The sequence below is a fragment of the Oncorhynchus kisutch genome, unplaced genomic scaffold (assembly GCF_002021735.2).
Source record: "Oncorhynchus kisutch isolate 150728-3 unplaced genomic scaffold, Okis_V2 scaffold783, whole genome shotgun sequence".
Lineage (NCBI taxonomy): Eukaryota > Metazoa > Chordata > Actinopteri > Salmoniformes > Salmonidae > Oncorhynchus > Oncorhynchus kisutch.
Window position 1 is genome coordinate 1 of NW_022262728.1, and position 14,248 is coordinate 14,248.

Consider the following 14,248-nt stretch of genomic DNA (forward strand, 5'->3'; position numbering starts at 1 on the left):
TAGGGCTCTGAGGGAATTTGAAAGACTGAGGATACGTTTTTGTTTTGTATGTTGTTTTTCAGACGTTTGGGGGGGTTACGTTTTTTTTCTTTTTTTCCCTTTTCTATTTTAGATTTCCACCCTTTGTTTTCTGAATCCAGTAGAGGGCAGGAATACAACTTTTCAGGTTGTAGTCCACCCTAAAACCCCACTGAAGAAGACCAAGCTGAAGAAGACAAAGATCTGAGCAAGTAGGGGTAGCTGCAGCCCAATATGGCGACCGGAGTGTGAGTGTGTCAAAAGGCAGTGGGCGTATGGAGAGGCGAATCAGCTAATTGGGCAGATTTGTTGCCACTCAAGATGGTTGTACATGGCTGATTGGGCTGCACAACGAGTCAATAAGCCGTAGACTAGTGCACCGGTGTTCTATGGGACTCTCAATCACGGCCAGATGTGATACAGCCTGGATTCGAACCAGGGACGCCTCTTGCACTGAGATGCTGCGCCACTCGAGAGCCCAAATGGTCTGGGGGTAAAAGCTATTGGCCAATCTGTTAGTTTTTGCAATGACACTCCTATAGTGCCTTTCTAGATAGTTAATATTGATAACCATCTAGTTGTCACCTTGATACATGTACATACATTCGACTCAATGGGGAGGCCATGAATGGCAACAACACTACTGTCCGGCAATGGCGTGAGAAGTAGCTACCTAGTTTCAGGGTGATAGTCATAGTCAGCACATGCAAACAACGCGTGAAGCAGTTGGATTAAATGCATTAGACACATTTCAGTTGAACAACTGACTAGGTATCCCCCTTTCCCTTACACCAATCATCAGTACAAACAAAATGTTTGTATAAAACTAACAGTGAAATGCGACTCGGACTCATCATTTGGATTCAAAACAGAAGTCCAAATCCTCGCTGTATATTAGGTCAATATACAGTATTGCGTGGTAAGAAGCGGAAGGAAAAAAACACCGCTCAATCAAAACCGGAGCGCTTTCGACACACCCACTCGCCAATACTCCAGTCGCCATATTGTGCCGCAGCTACCCCCTTCTCGAATGTAGACCTTTTTTTGGAAGTACTGGTGCTTTCAGGACAACTGGGGGGGAAACGAGGTTAAATAATGACGTTAGTGAACTTCAGGTCGGAGCTCTAGAAAGATGCCCTAGTATCCGACTTGGATGACTGTTCAAAATGATTTTCCAAATCGGAGCGAACGTATTTTGACATTATAACGGTTGCAGAGTTGTCTAATGGGACAATAAATTGTAAGAGAGGATATTCGTCAAATTCAACGTCTCCTCTACCAAGATACTGGTGCAGCTAGCTAACGGTAGCTAGTAACAACAACAAAAAGCTACCTTTGGCTAGCAGCTAGCTACCTGCAGTAAACCTAATGTTTACTGTGCGCCATGCAAGCTTTAGTCGCACATTATTCATCAACTCCTAAACTCACTATTATTCATCAACTCCCAAACTCACATTTAATGTTGAAAAGTCTTTGCTATTAATCGTTTGGGGGAGAAAAGGTTGAGCTCCAGTGGGACTGTAAACTTCCGGTCCGTACTAAAACCGGAAGTGACGTAAAATTTGTGCTGCCATCAGGTAGGTGGCTAGTAACTCCGCGTTTTCCAAGTTATAATACATATATTTATATATGAGACGTGACTTGATACGTTGCTGATTTAAGGAGTACTGCCCCTACTAGAATGCGGGATCATCTAAATAGCTAGAACTCTATGAAAAGGACAGAAACAGAGAGAGCAAGCTAACAGAAGTACTAACATCGTTAGCATAGGTGGGTGGCTGTTTTGTTTGCTGCAGTACTGTTAACGTCAGAAGCTGGCCTTTATTGGTGAGTGCTGAAATAGTGGCAACATGTTCACAAAAATAAACCGTAATATTTCCGCCGTTATCATCATCATGTCATCTGTGCCTCCACTTGTCATTGCTAATTGTAGCCCTCGGTCTTGTATGTCTGTAAACATCAGATCTGTAATAACGTTAAACATTATGCCTCTGCCTACCAGCTATATGCTGTGAGTGACTTATCTCCTTTGTGTCACTAGTTATGTTTCCGTGAACTTGTCCAATGATTTGTCGACATTTACAAAGTTCGCATAGAAGACAGTTGCCTGGAAACCCGACATTGAATTCCCTAGAATTCTACGTCCATCCGAAATGTAGCGTTTTGAATCATGAACGTTTCCTCTCGCGACCTCCACAAGCGAGAATGTTGAATCCAAATCTATTTTAAGGTAGGCCTACCGGTGGTCCGTGCAGTTGGTCTCTTTGGTGGTAGGAATGTGAGACATATCGATAGGAAAGTATAATTAGCCTGCATGGATAGAATGCAAGAATTTACTCATATTTGCCATATTCTAATAATGAATGTGCCGACATATCGCCATGGTCCATGCAGCTCTCTCTAACTTTAGGTGGCATTCTGCCTTCCAGTGATTAGCTTCTCTAACAACTGGTTCCTGTGAACTACAGTCTCGACACTGTGTTTTAACGTTTAGAAACAACAACCACTGCTACTGTCTGTCATCTATGCATTGTCACTTTAACTCTACATGTACATACTACCTCAAATAACCGATGCCCCTGCACATTGACTCTGTATCGGTACCCCCCCTGTTTACTCTCCCTGTTATTTCAGGCTGCTCTTTAATAATGTTACTTTTATCTTATCTGTATTTCTTCATTGTTTGTTAGGGTCTTGTAAGTAAGCATTTCACCTGTTGTATTCGGTGCAGTGACTAATACGATTTGGTCATCCTCGCTCTCGAAACTTATGGCCCTTTCATTAGCGAGAAAAAAATACTTGAAATAAAAAATATTTTTCACAGATTCATACAGATATGGGTGCCTCCATCTGACGAAACTACACTTCCTCTACACTTCCCGAGTTATGCGTACAAGTGTTTGAAGCACGCTAGATACGGTTCGAACACACCGACCGTGACATTGCGCAAAATAGTATGCAGCATAATCTGGATATGTATGCAACCAAAGTTCAACATTCACCTTCTGCTGCCATTTATGTCAAGCCGTCTACACTTACAGTTTGACCCATACGTTCAACGTATGCACCACACCGAACGCACTGCAACTACCCTCCGCAACACGATGCTGCAAGGCAAACGCAACATTTCATTGTGCAGGTGTGTTCGAAGCATGGCAATGTAGCACAGGTGGTCACCTCTGTTTTCTGTAAACAAACGCTGTAACATGGATACAATATGGCCATGTGGAACACTAACCTTATGAAGGTGTCGTTTTATAAGTTATTTATGTTTCCAAAACGGTACCTAAAGCTAGGCTCTTAACAAAACTCCCTCGTCAGAAGATACTATCACAAATAGGCGCAAAAACATTTGGCGTCTATGAATGGGGTAAGTGCAATGATGTATATAAACTCTGGATTGCTGATGCTATGTATGGGCTATTGAGAGGCTTTGAAGCTGTTGGTCATCCATATTGGCACTCCCTAGTAGGAGCAGTTCTCCATAGGAATGAATGGCATTCTACAGTATTTCAATCAAATGTTGAATTACATGTATTTTTGTTTTAGTGAGGACAATAACACTAGTAATCTACTTTAAGGAACATGTTTTGATATTTTTATATTTAGGTCACATCATTTAAACGTATACATTAAAATGTCTGTAATGGAATTCATGTGTCCAACGAATGGAGCCTTTTCTGTATGTTGGTCATCTATGAACATTTGAACATCTTGGCCATGTTCTGTTATAATCTCCACCCGGCACAGCCAGAAGAGGACTGGCCACCCCACATAGCCTGGTTCCTCTCTAGGTTTCTTCCTAGGTATTGGCCTTTCTAGGGAGTTTTTCCTAGCCACCGTGCTTCTACACCTGCATTGCTTGCTGTTTGGGGTTTTAGGCTGGTTTTCTGTACAGCACTTTGAGATATCAGCTGATGTATGAAGGGCTATATAAATACATTTGATTTGATTTGTAGCTTCCAAAATATTATTTACAATGGTGGGAGAGTGTCAAGGTGGCAACACGGTGACTTCAACACAGCGCCCTATGTCATCTAGTGTGTGTGTAAAAATATATACTGTAGATCATTGGGTAACTTGATCTCCTGTAGATCTTAAATAATTGGATGGCGAAACTTGCAAGGCAAAGCAATTCAGGTATTCTTAAAAGTTAGGAAAATCAGTCCTAAAAATAAATGTAATTTTTAGTTGAAAAAATTGATTTTGCAGGCAGTAGGCATTTTCAATTAAATGTGGAGTTTTATATATAGTTACGTGATAACATCACGTGCCCTGTGTACCTTCAACTTTATCCTGCTATAATTTCTTTGGGGGGAAATAAAACACGTTCAATCATCATGTCTTGTAGTAAAGAAAGTTTGGCAAAAGACAAAACTACCCATGTCGAAACAGATACAAATGTTGTTGATGTTTAGAAAAGTTCTCCTAGATCTGCCGTTTCCATTACACATGTCGCAATGATATTTTTTGCGACATTGCTGGGTCAATGGAAACCTGCCTACTGTCGCCAAAACATAACATTTCACTTCGTGTGTGTGTGTGTGTGTGTGTGTGTGTGTGTGTGTGCATGCCATCACACCTACAGATAAAGCACTGTATATGGATCCTCACATCCGTGTTAAAGACGAACCCACTAGTGATGATGACGTTACACACAGCTGGTGCAACCCTGTCCGGCCCTCACAAATGGACTACAGTCATGAAGGTAAACTAGGATATATATATAACATGTTTTTTCCTACTTTAAAAGTGTTTAAGAAGTGAGGCAGTGCCACTCCTCTCATATGTTCTGTTTCATTGGGTAGGATAGAGTAGAGAGGAAAGCGTTCTGAAATAGAAGTGGACCACAGCCGTACACATGCTACTGGAGGACACGGTGGTGGGAGGTTACTGCCTGAAAACATGCCATCATGTCAGATCTCACAACGGCTGGATGGGTGTTTAACATACCAGCTAACCACATCATGTGATGTATCAATTTGATGCCAGACTGACTAGTCGATGATGTGGCACGAAACCATTGGTTGACGCTATGCAACGCCTGCACATCTGTCGGGACGGAACACCACCAACGGTATATTTGTTCTGGAGCCAGCGGCTTAGACCACAAGACCACATGTCCCATTTCCATGTAAAAGGACCCATGAGCACCAACATGTAAAGGTCATAGGAGAATGTCAAATCTGGTGTCAAATGAAAGCTGAGTCTATATTTTTGAGAAATGAAGGCATATACAGTTGAAGTCAGAAGTTTGCATACACTTAGGTTGGAGTCATTAAAACTAGTTTTTCAATCACTCCATAAATTTCTTGTTAACAGACACAAGTAATTTTTCCAACAATTGTTTACAGACAGATTATTTCACTTATAATTCACTGTATCACAATTCCAGTGGGTCAGATGTTTACATACACAGAGTTGACTGTGCCTTCAAACAGCTTGGAAAATTATGTCATAGATTTAGAAGCTTCTGATAGGCTCATTTACATAATTTGAGTCAATTTGAGGTGTACATGTGGATGTATTTCAAGGCCTACCTTCAAACTCAGTGCCTCCTTGCTTGAAATCATGGGAAAATCAAAAGAAATCAGCCAAGACCGCAGGGAAAAAAATTGTAGACCTCCACAAGTCTGGTTCATCCTTGGGAGCAATTTCCAAACGCCTGAAGGTACCTCGTTCATCTGTACAAACAATAGTACGCAAGTATAAACACCATGGGACCATGCAGCCGTTATACTGCTCAGGAAGGAGACATGTTCTGTCTTCTAAAGATGAACGTACTTTGGTGCGAAAAGTGCAAATCAATCCCAGAACAACAGCAAAGGACCTTGGGAAGATGCTGGAGGAAACCGGTATAAAGATATCTATATCCACAGTAAACGAGTCCTATTATCGACAGAACCTTAAAGGCCGCTCAGCAAGAAAGAAGCCACTGTTCCAAAACTGCCATAAAAAAGCCAGACTACGGTTTGCAACTGCACATGGGGACAAAGATTGTACTTTTTGGAGAAATGACCTCTGGTCTGATGAAACAAAAATGGTCATAAAGACCATTGTTATGTTTGCAGAAAAAGGTTGATGTTTGCAAGCCAAAGAACACCATCCCAATTGTGAAGCACGGGGGTGGTAGCATCATGTTGTGGGGGTGCTTTGCGGCAGGGGGGACTGGTGCACTTCACAAAATAGATGGCATCATGAGGGAGGAAAATTGTGGATATATCGAAGCAACATCTCAAGACATCAGTCAGGAAGTTAAAGCTTGGTCACAAATGTGTCTTCCAAATGGACAATGACCCCAAGCATACTTCCAAAGTTGTGGCAAAATGGCTTAAGGACAACAAAGTCAAGGGATTAGAGCGGCCATCACAAAGCCCTGACCTCAATCCCATAGAACATTCGTGGGCAGAACTGAAAAGGCATGTGCGAGCAAGGAGGCCTACAAACTTGACTCAGTTACACCAGCTCTGTCAGGAGGAAGGGGCCAAAATTCACCCAACTTATTGCGGGAAGCTTGTGGAAGGCTACCCAAAACGTTTGACCCAAGTTAAGCAATTTAAAGGCAATGCTAACAAATACTAATTGGGTGTATGTAAACTTCTGACCCACTGGGAATGTGATGAAAGAAATAAAAGCTGAAATAAATCATTCTCTTTACTATTATTCTGAAGTGGTGATCCTAACTCACCTAAAACAGGGAATTTTTACTAGGATTAAATGTCAGGAATTGTGAAACTGAGTTTTAATGTATTTGGCTAAGGTGTATGTAAACGTCCGACTTCAACTGTATACTTCCCCAAACCATTTTATATCCTTAATATTAAGAATAAGCAAAGTTTTGATTTCTGCTCATACCACAGAGGACTCTAGATGTATATCACCCGTTTTAGCATGGACGTTGCCATTGAGGGCTTCCACCATTTTAATTGGGTAAGAGAATATCATGTTACCATTGGTGTATTAAAGTCATGGTGATGGCCCCTTAATAATGAATTCAAGTGGGGAATGGGAACAGTAACTTTATGATCAAACTTTATCTTGGTTCCATAAGAAAGCTGAGGGAGATTTTACCTCAATTCTGTTACCAAACTTTGGATCTGCACTGTTCTTCTAGTAAATGTGTTTTTATAGTAACATTTTCAGTGTAAATTGTTAAAATAGAGTGGGATGGTTTGTTAAACTTTGAAATCAATGGTGTTTGTTAGGCATACATTTTAAAGTGGAAAAATCTGAGTCAGTGTCATTCCATTACCATGGAAATGCCATATTGTAACAAACCTAGCTAGTGTTGACCATAAGGCCGGTTAGGCACAATTCCCATAACTCGCCAAAAATTCACAGATTTTCCAGAAATCTTAGCTGGAGGATTCACAGATTTCCTGCTTCTCTCCTGATCTTGAACCTAATTCTATTCCATCCCCAGGTGCTGTTGATAAGTCTGAGTTGGAACCAGGTGACCTTCCAGGCCTCAGTGAGGCAAGAAAACCAACATTCAATGTGATTGTCAAAGAGGAGGAGGAAAAGGAGGATGATGAAGATGATGAGGAGGACATGGTTGACAGAGGTTGGGTTTGGGGAGAACATTATCAGTTTCATAGTAATGTCCGTAGCATTGTGTTAAAGGCCCAGTTGTGGTCAAAATTCTGTGTTTCTTTGTTTTGTGTCAGTTTCATCAGCTGTTCTATAAATATAACACTGTAAAAGTGTAATATATATATATATATATATATGTATGTATATGTATATATATATATGACCAGTGTTATTTCTTGATAGTTGCTGATTGAAAATGCCGTCTACACCAGGGGTGGGCAATTCCAGTCCTCGAGGGCCTGATTGGTGTCACAGTTTTGCCCCAGCTAACACACCAGACTCCAATAATCACCTAATCATGATTTTCAGTTTAGAATGCAGATTGATTAATCAGCTGTGTTTGCTAGGGATGGAGAAAAGGTGTGAACCAATCAGGCCCTCAAGGACTGGAGTTGCCCACCCCCTGATCTACATATTCTAATCAGCAGATTTTGTATGGGTGGAGTTAAGAGACCAATAACAGAGCCCCTAATCTCTCAACCAATAACAGATAGTTTTCAGGTGACAATTCCCTCCAATTCGGCCCCTCCCAGACAGAACTAGCAAGATTCTTGCATGAGATTTGTTTGTTGTTGCTACCAAGCTATTTTTGTTTATTTTTGACAACTTTAATGGGACACTTACAGTAAGGTACTTAATTGTTACAGAGAAATTATTTGATATTCAGTCAAAAACGGCTGCATTGGGCCTTTAATAGTATATGTCACGTACATTGTGTAATATGCCCCACATTGAGTGACTGCCCGCCCAATAACTACCTGTGTCTTATCTCACTCGCGCACACACACACATTTTTTGTTTACTCTAAACAAAAAAATTCTAGCCTGGTTAATCCAGACACTAACCAATGTTTTAACCAGGCTAAATCTATTCCCTTGTCTGTCTAGGTTCAGACACTGACTACACACCAAGTCCCGCTGTGGTAGTGAAGGTGGGAGAACACAAACCACCAAAGAATAAGAACACAGTAAAGAAACTTCACCAGTGCCCCGACTGTGGTAAAACCTTTGAGAGGCTGTCGCGTCTGAAGAGGCACGAGCCATCACACTTGAGGAAGAGCAAGCACCCGTGCCCTGACTGCAACCAGTCTTTTGGCAACCTCTCAGTCCTGAAGAAACACAGGGCAACACACAAGAGCACCGAGAAGCTGACTCACCAGTGTCAACAATGTGGCAAGACGTTTGAGAAGCTATCGCGCCTCAGAAGGTAAGCCAGAACACCAAAGACCCATTTCTGTTCTGTAAAAAGTTAATGGACAATTAACTGTGTAGACAATAACAATAGTGTTCTAATCTAAGGCACCAGCCCGTACACCAGAGGAGAAAGAGGATGGACCACCCGTGTCCTAAATGTGGCAAGACCTTCAAGAAGTTATCCGGCCTGGTTCGGCACGAGCGAGGACACACCGGAGAGAAACCGTTCCCTTGCTCCCAGTGTGGGAAGAGCTTTGCCGACGACCGTCACCGGAAAGTGCACGAGCAGGCTCACCAAGGGAAGCTGGAGAGACCCCACCGCTGCGCTGACTGCGGGATCTGCTTCCCCAAACCATCCGAGCTTCGACGGCACCAACGTGCTCACACGGGAGAGAAACCGCACCGCTGCCCTGACTGTGGGAAGGCCTATTCCCGGTCAGAGACTCTGAAGAGGCACCTTCTCATCCACACGGGGGAGAGACCTCACCTCTGCACTGATTGTGGGAAAAGCTTCATTGACTTGCAGCAGTTGAAATCTCACCAGCGGATTCACACTGGAGAGAAACCATTTCACTGCCCCGTGTGTGGGAAGGGTTTCTCACAGAGGGGTAACATGAGGGCACACCATCGGACTCACACAGGGGAGAAACTTCATCACTGTGCCGACTGCGGGGCCAGTCTCTCCACATCTTCTAGTTTAAAAGAGCATCAGCTCATTCACACAGGAGAGAGGCCCTTCCAGTGTCTGGTCTGTGGCAAACGCTTTCTGCACATCTGGAGACTCAGAAAACACCAGAAGACACACACACACCGGACTAACATACACACACCGGACTAACACACACACACACCGGACTAACACACACACACACCGGACTAACACACACACACACCGGACTAACACACACACACACCGGACTAACACACACACACACCGGACTAACACACACACACACCGGACTAACACACACACACCGGACTAACACACACACACCGGACTAACACACACACACTGGACTAACACACACACACTGGACTAACACACACACACCGGACTAACACACACACACCGGACTAACACACACACACCGGACTAACACACACACACCGGACTAACACACACACACCGGACTAACACACACACACCGGACTAACACACACACCGGACACACGCTGGATACACATAAGGAAGACGTCTCTGTGTGCTTTGAAAGAGCAGCAACTGTAGTGTTGTACTACTACTACTAATATTAATACTACTAATAGTTAATACAACTAATATTAATACGAGGATTGTGGGTTCAATTCCTGGGACCACCCATGCGTGAATGTGTGCATGCATGACTGACTGACTGTAAGTTGCTTTGGATAAAAGCATCTGCTAAATGGCTGTTATTATTAATATTAATATCAGCAACGCAGAACCAACCAAAATAATTTCGCTCACTTTAATAGCTTGCAGTAGGGATCTGCTTGTGAGTATTCAAATGACATATGTGTACAGGGCGGGTGTACTACAAAGCAGGATCAATTAATTATCCAGCTAACTTTGATAAGCAACCAGAAATATCTATTGATTTTTCTGACTAATTAATGCATTCAAAATGAGATATGCGTTGTTGGTTGAGTTAGTTAAACAATGCCAATTCCAAGCTTATCTTTCTAAAACCAGAAAAGGTCATATCAGAATATTTAGACAGGCTGACTCATTGAATGGTCTTTGTAGTTTACCCCTCTGGTCTACGCCTCGTCCCATTTTAATCAACACTGAACAATGCTCTTTATACGTCTGACATAACTATTTTAATGGGACATTTAATAGTCTTATGTTTTGTGTTTGTGTACACGTTTTACTATACTTGTGAGTACCAGTAGTCCTCATGAATAGTAAACTAACAAAAATTCAGAGAAGTAAGGACTTTTTTTTGGCAGTCTTCACTTGTAAAAATGTTATTTTAGGCTTAGGGGTTAGGTTCACAGTTAGGGTTAGGGGTTATTGTTTAGCGGTTAGGAAAAATAGGATTTTGAATGGGAATCAATTGTTGGTCCCCAAAAAGTCCTGCAATGAAGCCCATTATCTGTAGTCTAGGTAACAGTCTCCAGCTAACATCCCACTCCTCGTCACTCCCAAAGAGACTGGCCTTTCAGCCATAGAAATATGAATAGAAAGGTGTCTCCATTCAAGTCAATGATGGCATAATGGGTGGACTGGCAGCCATTTTGAGTGTATCCATGCCAGGAAGTAAAAGCAGGAAGTGTCCCCTTTAATCTGTGCTGTGATTTGTTGAGTGAACTAAACTGATGTTTAAAAAAAAAATACATTCCATTGCATGAGCCACATCCGTTAGTATCATTTGAATGAACATTTTACATTACCATGGCAACCCAGCATCAGTTGATAGAACATTTCCAAAATACCATGAACATTATTGCATCACAATAGAAGGCAGCCATTATTTGCGAGTGGACCCATGAGTTTGCCAGGGTTAGAGTTTCAAGCCCATTCTATTCATATTTCTATGCTTTCAGCAATCTCAGTGTTCAATATGCACTGGATTTATGGCGGAGTTGCTCCTTGGCTGTTGGAAATAACATTCATATTTCCCACGACAACATGTGGAGCCTCAATTAGAATACAAAGTAAAAACAACATTTAGCTGTTAGCTAGGCAAGTTATTTTTAGGTTTCAAAATCTAAACGGAGGTTTTGTGGTTGGAATTGAAGTAGGTATTTACTTCATTTAAATTCCAGTCAATTCAGTACACTGAAATGTCAATTCTCTTCAATACTTTTCAATGAGGGAAATGTGGAATTGGAATTGTTTACTTTCTGAATTGACCGGAATTGACCCCAACGCTGCACAAAAGCCCATTTTTGTCCTCGAGGCTTCCACACCGTTTACTTCTTTTTCTTCCATTGAGGCCCCCATTATTAGCCAAATAATGGCCATTCTGCACAACAAAAACATTCAGACAGGCCCACCCATTGGGCTAATGATGGACTAGACCATTACTGTTGCCAATCGACCCTATATTATAGGCTACCCTTGCCTTGCCACAGTCATTCTATAAGTATACAATGATATACTTTGTATGGTAGGGTATACTTTATTCTGTAGACACTAGGAAATACTCTGACAGGTTACATTATGATTACAGTGTGCTGTATTCTAGTATATACTCTGATACTCTAGCTTACATTATTACTATTCTAGTATATACTCTGATACTCTAGCTTACATTATTACTATTCTACTAGATTCTAGGATATAATCTGATACATTATGATTCTAGGATATATTCTGATAGATTACATTATGATTCTACTGGATTCTAGGATATACTCTGATAGTTTACTGCCAAGAAGGCCAGCACCCCGGAATCACCTCTTCACTGTTGACGTTGAGACGGGTGTTTTGCGTGTAGTATTTAATGAAGCTGCCAGTTGAGGACTTGTGAGGCGTCTGTTTCTCAAACTAGACATGTACTTGTCCTCTTGCTCAGTTGTGCACCGGCGCCTCCCACTCCCCTTTCTATTCTGGTTAGGGCCAGTTTGCTCTGTTCTGTAAAGAGAGTAGTACACAGCGTTGTACGAGATCTTCAGTTTCTTGGCAATTTCTCGCATGTAATAGCCTTCATTTCTCAGAACAAGAATAGACTGACGAGTTTCAGAAGAAAGTTATTTTGTTTCTGGCCATTTTGAGCCTGTAATCGAACCCACAAATGCTGATGCTCCAGATACTCAACTAGTCTAAAGAAGGCCAGTTTAATTGCTTCTTTAATCAGAACAACTGTTTTCAGCTGTGTTAACATAATTGCAAAAGGGTTTTTCTAATGATCAATTAGTCTTTTAAAATGATAAATGTGGATTATCTAACACAATGTGCCATTGGAACACAGGAGTGATGGTTGCTGACACCTATGTAGATATTCAATTAAAAATCATCCGTTTTCAGTAATTTACAACATTAACAATGTCTACACTGTATTTCTGATCAATTTTATTTTATTTTAAATGGACAAAAATGTTTTGCCTTTCTTTCAAAAACAAGGACATTTCTAAGTGACCCCAAACTTTTGAACGGTAGTGTATATATTTAAATAAATCCTACAAACCCAATAAAGGAGTCAGAATATTGTTTCATTACAAATACAACCTGTGATACAACTGGAAACATAAAGAACAAGATCATATCAGAGATGTTGTATCGACGGCTAGAATGTCAGACCATGATCTCTAGACCAGTGTTTGTTCATCCTGGTCCTGAGGACCCAGAAGGTTCACATTTCTGTTTTCACTACACAACTGCTTCAACTAATCAACTCAACATTAAGCCTTTGATTATTTGAATCAGGTTTGTTAATGTGCCAGGACACGTTTCCCAGGAGGACCTGGATTAGGAAACACTCACTGCTCTAGAGTCGTGTTAACCAAACTCGGTCCTGGGCATCCCAAGGGGTGCACGTTTTGGTTTTTGCCCGAGCACTACACAGCTGATTTAAAATACAGTTTAATGTTAAGTTGATTGTTTGAATCAGCTGTGTTGTGCTCGGGCAAAAACCCAAAGGTGCTCCCCTCGGGTCCCCAGGACTGGGAAACACTACTCTAGACATTCACTTCTATTTTGGTTTGGTGTCAGTTTGTCCACAAGAGGGTGATGCACTACCAGAGAACAAGGGAGAATACGTTCTGGGATGAGATGAGATGAGATGAGATGGGATGGGATGGGATGAGATGAGATGGGATGGGATGGGATGCTGATAACTGAAGCGCTGTGCTAGCAGGCTTCATTATATTCCAGTCGGCTGGCTGCACATAGATTCCTGGTGTCCAAAAATGTACCCTTCAATGGTAATGGTAAAACTGAGCATGCTGTTACTTTGTGGGTAAATTATAGGGCCTGTGGTGTTTTGGTTGTTACTTCGTGGTAAATTATAGGGCCTGTGGTGTTTTGGCTGTTACTTCGTGGGTAAATTATAGGGCCTGTGGTGTTTTGGTTGTTACTTCGTGGTAAATTATAGGGCCTGTGGTGTTTTGGTTGTTACTTCGTGGTAAATTATAGGGCCTGTGGTGTTTTGGCTGTTACTTCGTGGGTAAATTATAGGGCCTGTGGTGTTTTGGTTGTTACTTCGTGGGTAAATTACAGGGACTGTGGTGTTTTGGTTGTTACTTCGTGGTAAATTATAGGGCCTGTGGTGTTTTGGTTGTTACTTCGTGGGTAAATTATAGGGCCTGTGGTGTTTTGGTTGTTACTACGTGGTAAATTATAGGGCCTGTGGTGTTTTGGTTGTTACTTCGTGGTAAATTATAGGGCCTGTGGTGTTTTGGTTGTTACTTCGTGGTAAATTATAGGGCCTGTGGTGTTTTGGTTGTTACTTCGTGGTAAATTATAGGGCCTGTGGTGTTTTGGTTGTTACTTCGTGGTAAATTATAGGGCCTGTGGT

The 14,248-nt window shown here is 41.7% G+C and overlaps 1 protein-coding gene across 3 annotated transcripts; it reads left to right on the top strand.

Annotated features, from left to right (window-relative positions):
* The first annotated feature begins 1,029 nt into the window (after positions 1–1,029).
* On the top strand, positions 1,030–11,794 carry LOC116362055 (zinc finger protein 239-like). 3 transcript variants are annotated; one of them, XM_031816363.1, is made up of 5 exons: positions 1,030–1,788; positions 4,607–4,726; positions 7,442–7,582; positions 8,499–8,817; positions 8,910–11,794. In XM_031816363.1, exons 2-5 carry the CDS (start codon positions 4,621–4,623, stop codon positions 9,640–9,642), a joined length of 1,299 nt encoding a protein of 432 aa, XP_031672223.1. In that variant the 5' UTR covers positions 1,030–1,788; positions 4,607–4,620; the 3' UTR covers positions 9,643–11,794. The 3 variants fall into 3 exon arrangements, with proteins under 3 accessions (XP_031672223.1, XP_031672222.1, XP_031672224.1); XM_031816362.1 differs by having other exon boundaries at positions 1,031–1,845; XM_031816364.1 differs by lacking the exons at positions 1,030–1,788; positions 4,607–4,726 and adding an exon at positions 6,820–6,948.
* The last annotated feature ends 2,454 nt before the right edge of the window (positions 11,795–14,248 follow it).

Bases quoted from the DNA above. Each gene is read 5' to 3' on its own strand.
- LOC116362055 (XM_031816363.1), top strand. From the start codon at position 4,621: ATGGATCCTCACATCCGTGTTAAAGACGAACCCACTAGTGATGATGAC. The intron at 4,727-7,441 runs GTAAACTAGGAT...TTCCATCCCCAG, and splicing joins AATGGACTACAGTCATGAAG to GTGCTGTTGATAAGTCTGAG. The intron at 8,818-8,909 runs GTAAGCCAGAAC...TTCTAATCTAAG, and splicing joins AAGCTATCGCGCCTCAGAAG to GCACCAGCCCGTACACCAGA.